Below are 2,190 nucleotides of genomic sequence, written 5' to 3'. Positions count from 1 at the left end.
TGAGTACAGGGGAAGAATCACTTCACTCTTCCTGCTGGCCACGCTGTTTCTGATACAAGCCGGGATGCCGTTGGCCTTCTTGGCCACCTGGGCACACTGCTGGCTCATGTTCTGTTGGCTGTCGACTGACACCCCCAGGTCTTTTTCCGCCAGTCAGCTCTCAAGCCACTCATCCCCAGACCTGTAGCACTGCATGAGGTTGTTGTGACCAAAGTGCAGGACCCTGCACTTGGCCTTGTTGAAGCTCATACAGTGGCCTCAGTCCAATGATTCAGCTCGTCCAGGTCCCTCTGCAGAGCCTTTCTACTCTCAAGCAGATCAACGCTCCCACTCAACTTGGTGTCGTTTGCAAACTTACTGAAGGCCCACTCAGTCCCTTCATCCAGATCATTGACCATCTAACCATCTTAACCCTGTTCAGGGCTGAAACACCCAGCCATAGCTTCATTGCTGAGAGGTGGCAAAACGCGAGAGATGTAAGACGTGAGAGTCATAGCCAGAGCACGTATGAAAAGGCAGGACATTGAAATGGTCCTTTACGACTGTTGAGACATGATCTGGCTGTACTCCAAACAGTACACACCACGTCTTTGCAAGTACACAGTGTTTGCAGGGCTCAGCAGCTGAACTAAGAGAGGAAGAGGGATGTCACAGGATAACTCTTACAGAAAAAAACTTTTAATTTGAACTTCTTAATAAAAATGCACAGGTTTTAATTTTTTTTCAGTTGCTATTCAAAAAGAAAAGTCAACATTACCTTCTCTCATTTCTGTTTCCTACAGCAAAATGGTCAACCAGACAAAACACAAATCCAGACCTTCAAACACCTGGCAAGTGTGGGCCATCTATGTGGTCTTAGCTGCAAACCTCTCCAAACAGCAGGAGCTGAAGCAGGTTTGTCCTTCATGCCATAACACTCAGCTTTGCAGCTGCTCTTCCATGGGCTTGGACTTCATTCCCACAGGAATCACTGACAAAATCACAGCGTTAAACCTGTCCCACAACAGGATAAAGCAGATCCGAACCCAGGATCTGCAGCAGGCTGTGAACCTCAGATCCCTTCTCCTGCAAGGCAACGAGATCAGCTCAATAGATGAGGACTCGTTTCGCTCCCTTGGGAAACTGGAGCTCTTGGACTTATCAGAGAACAGCTTGGCTCACTTGTCCCCTGTGTGGTTTGTGCACCTTTTTTCACTCCAGCACCTCCACCTCCAGGGGAATTCCTACAGAGACCTTGGGGGAAGCTCCCCTTTTTCCAGCCTGAGGAACCTGAGCTCTCTCCACCTGGGCAACCCACAGTTCTCCTTGATAAGGCAAGGGAACTTTGAGGGCATTGAGCTTCTCGATAAGTTGTGGATTGATGGTAGCAGTCTTGGTCAGTATGAGCCAGGAAGCTTGAAACCGATTAAGAAGATAAATCACATGATAATAAACCTAAAAAACACGAATATATTCTCAGCAATTGTCAGGGACATTCTTCACTCTGTCATTTGGTTAGAAGTGAGAGAAATCAAACTGGAGATTGAAAAAAAAAGCTTGGTGCAGAACTCTACACCTCCTTTTAGCATACGAAAACTTACATTTAAAGATTCTTCATTCACAGATCAATATATAAGCAGAATAATAGTATTACTGAAGGAGATCACTTCTTTGCAGGAGTTAGAGGCAATTGATTGTGTGCTTGAGGGGAAAGGAGCATGGGATATTACAGAAATATCACACAGTGGGGAAAGTTTTGTTGAAACGGTATCAATAATAAATATAATGATTCCGAATTTTCATTTGTTTTTTGACCTGGAAGGCATGGAGTCACAAATAAACAAACTGAAAAGACTCACCATTGCAAGCTCTAGGGTTTTCATGGTACCATGCAGACTTGCAAAACATTTTTCTTCACTTCAGTATCTGGACTTTCATGATAACTTGCTCGTAAATAATCGCTTAAATGAGACAATCTGTAAAGGTGCTTGGCCTTCATTGCAAACTTTAAATCTAAGTCAAAACTCTCTGAAATCTCTGAAGCAGACTGCAGACTCTGTAGCTCGGCTACCCAAACTGATTAATCTTGACATTAGCCTAAATAAGTTTGATGAGGTTCCAGATATGTGTGAATGGCCGAAAAAACTGAAATATTTAAACCTCTCCAGCACCCGAATTCTTAAACTAACAACTTGCATTCCCTCAACGCTG

The 2,190-nt window shown here is 44.3% G+C and overlaps 1 protein-coding gene across 1 annotated transcript; it reads left to right on the top strand.

The window, feature by feature from the left end:
• Positions 1-786: 786 nt before the first annotated feature.
• Positions 787-2,187, top strand: LOC104536714 (toll-like receptor 2 type-1; the record flags this gene model as incomplete). Its single annotated transcript, XM_010179417.1, has 1 exon — positions 787-2,187. A coding segment is annotated over exon 1 (1,401 nt), but the record flags the coding sequence as incomplete, so codon positions are not given.
• Between the last annotated feature and the right edge of the window lie 3 nt (positions 2,188-2,190).

The sequence above is a fragment of the Mesitornis unicolor genome, unplaced genomic scaffold (genome assembly GCF_000695765.1).
Source record: "Mesitornis unicolor isolate BGI_N332 unplaced genomic scaffold, ASM69576v1 scaffold1352, whole genome shotgun sequence".
NCBI classification, from domain to species: Eukaryota; Metazoa; Chordata; class Aves; order Mesitornithiformes; family Mesitornithidae; genus Mesitornis; species Mesitornis unicolor.
This window is presented reverse-complemented; position numbering and strand designations above follow the sequence as displayed.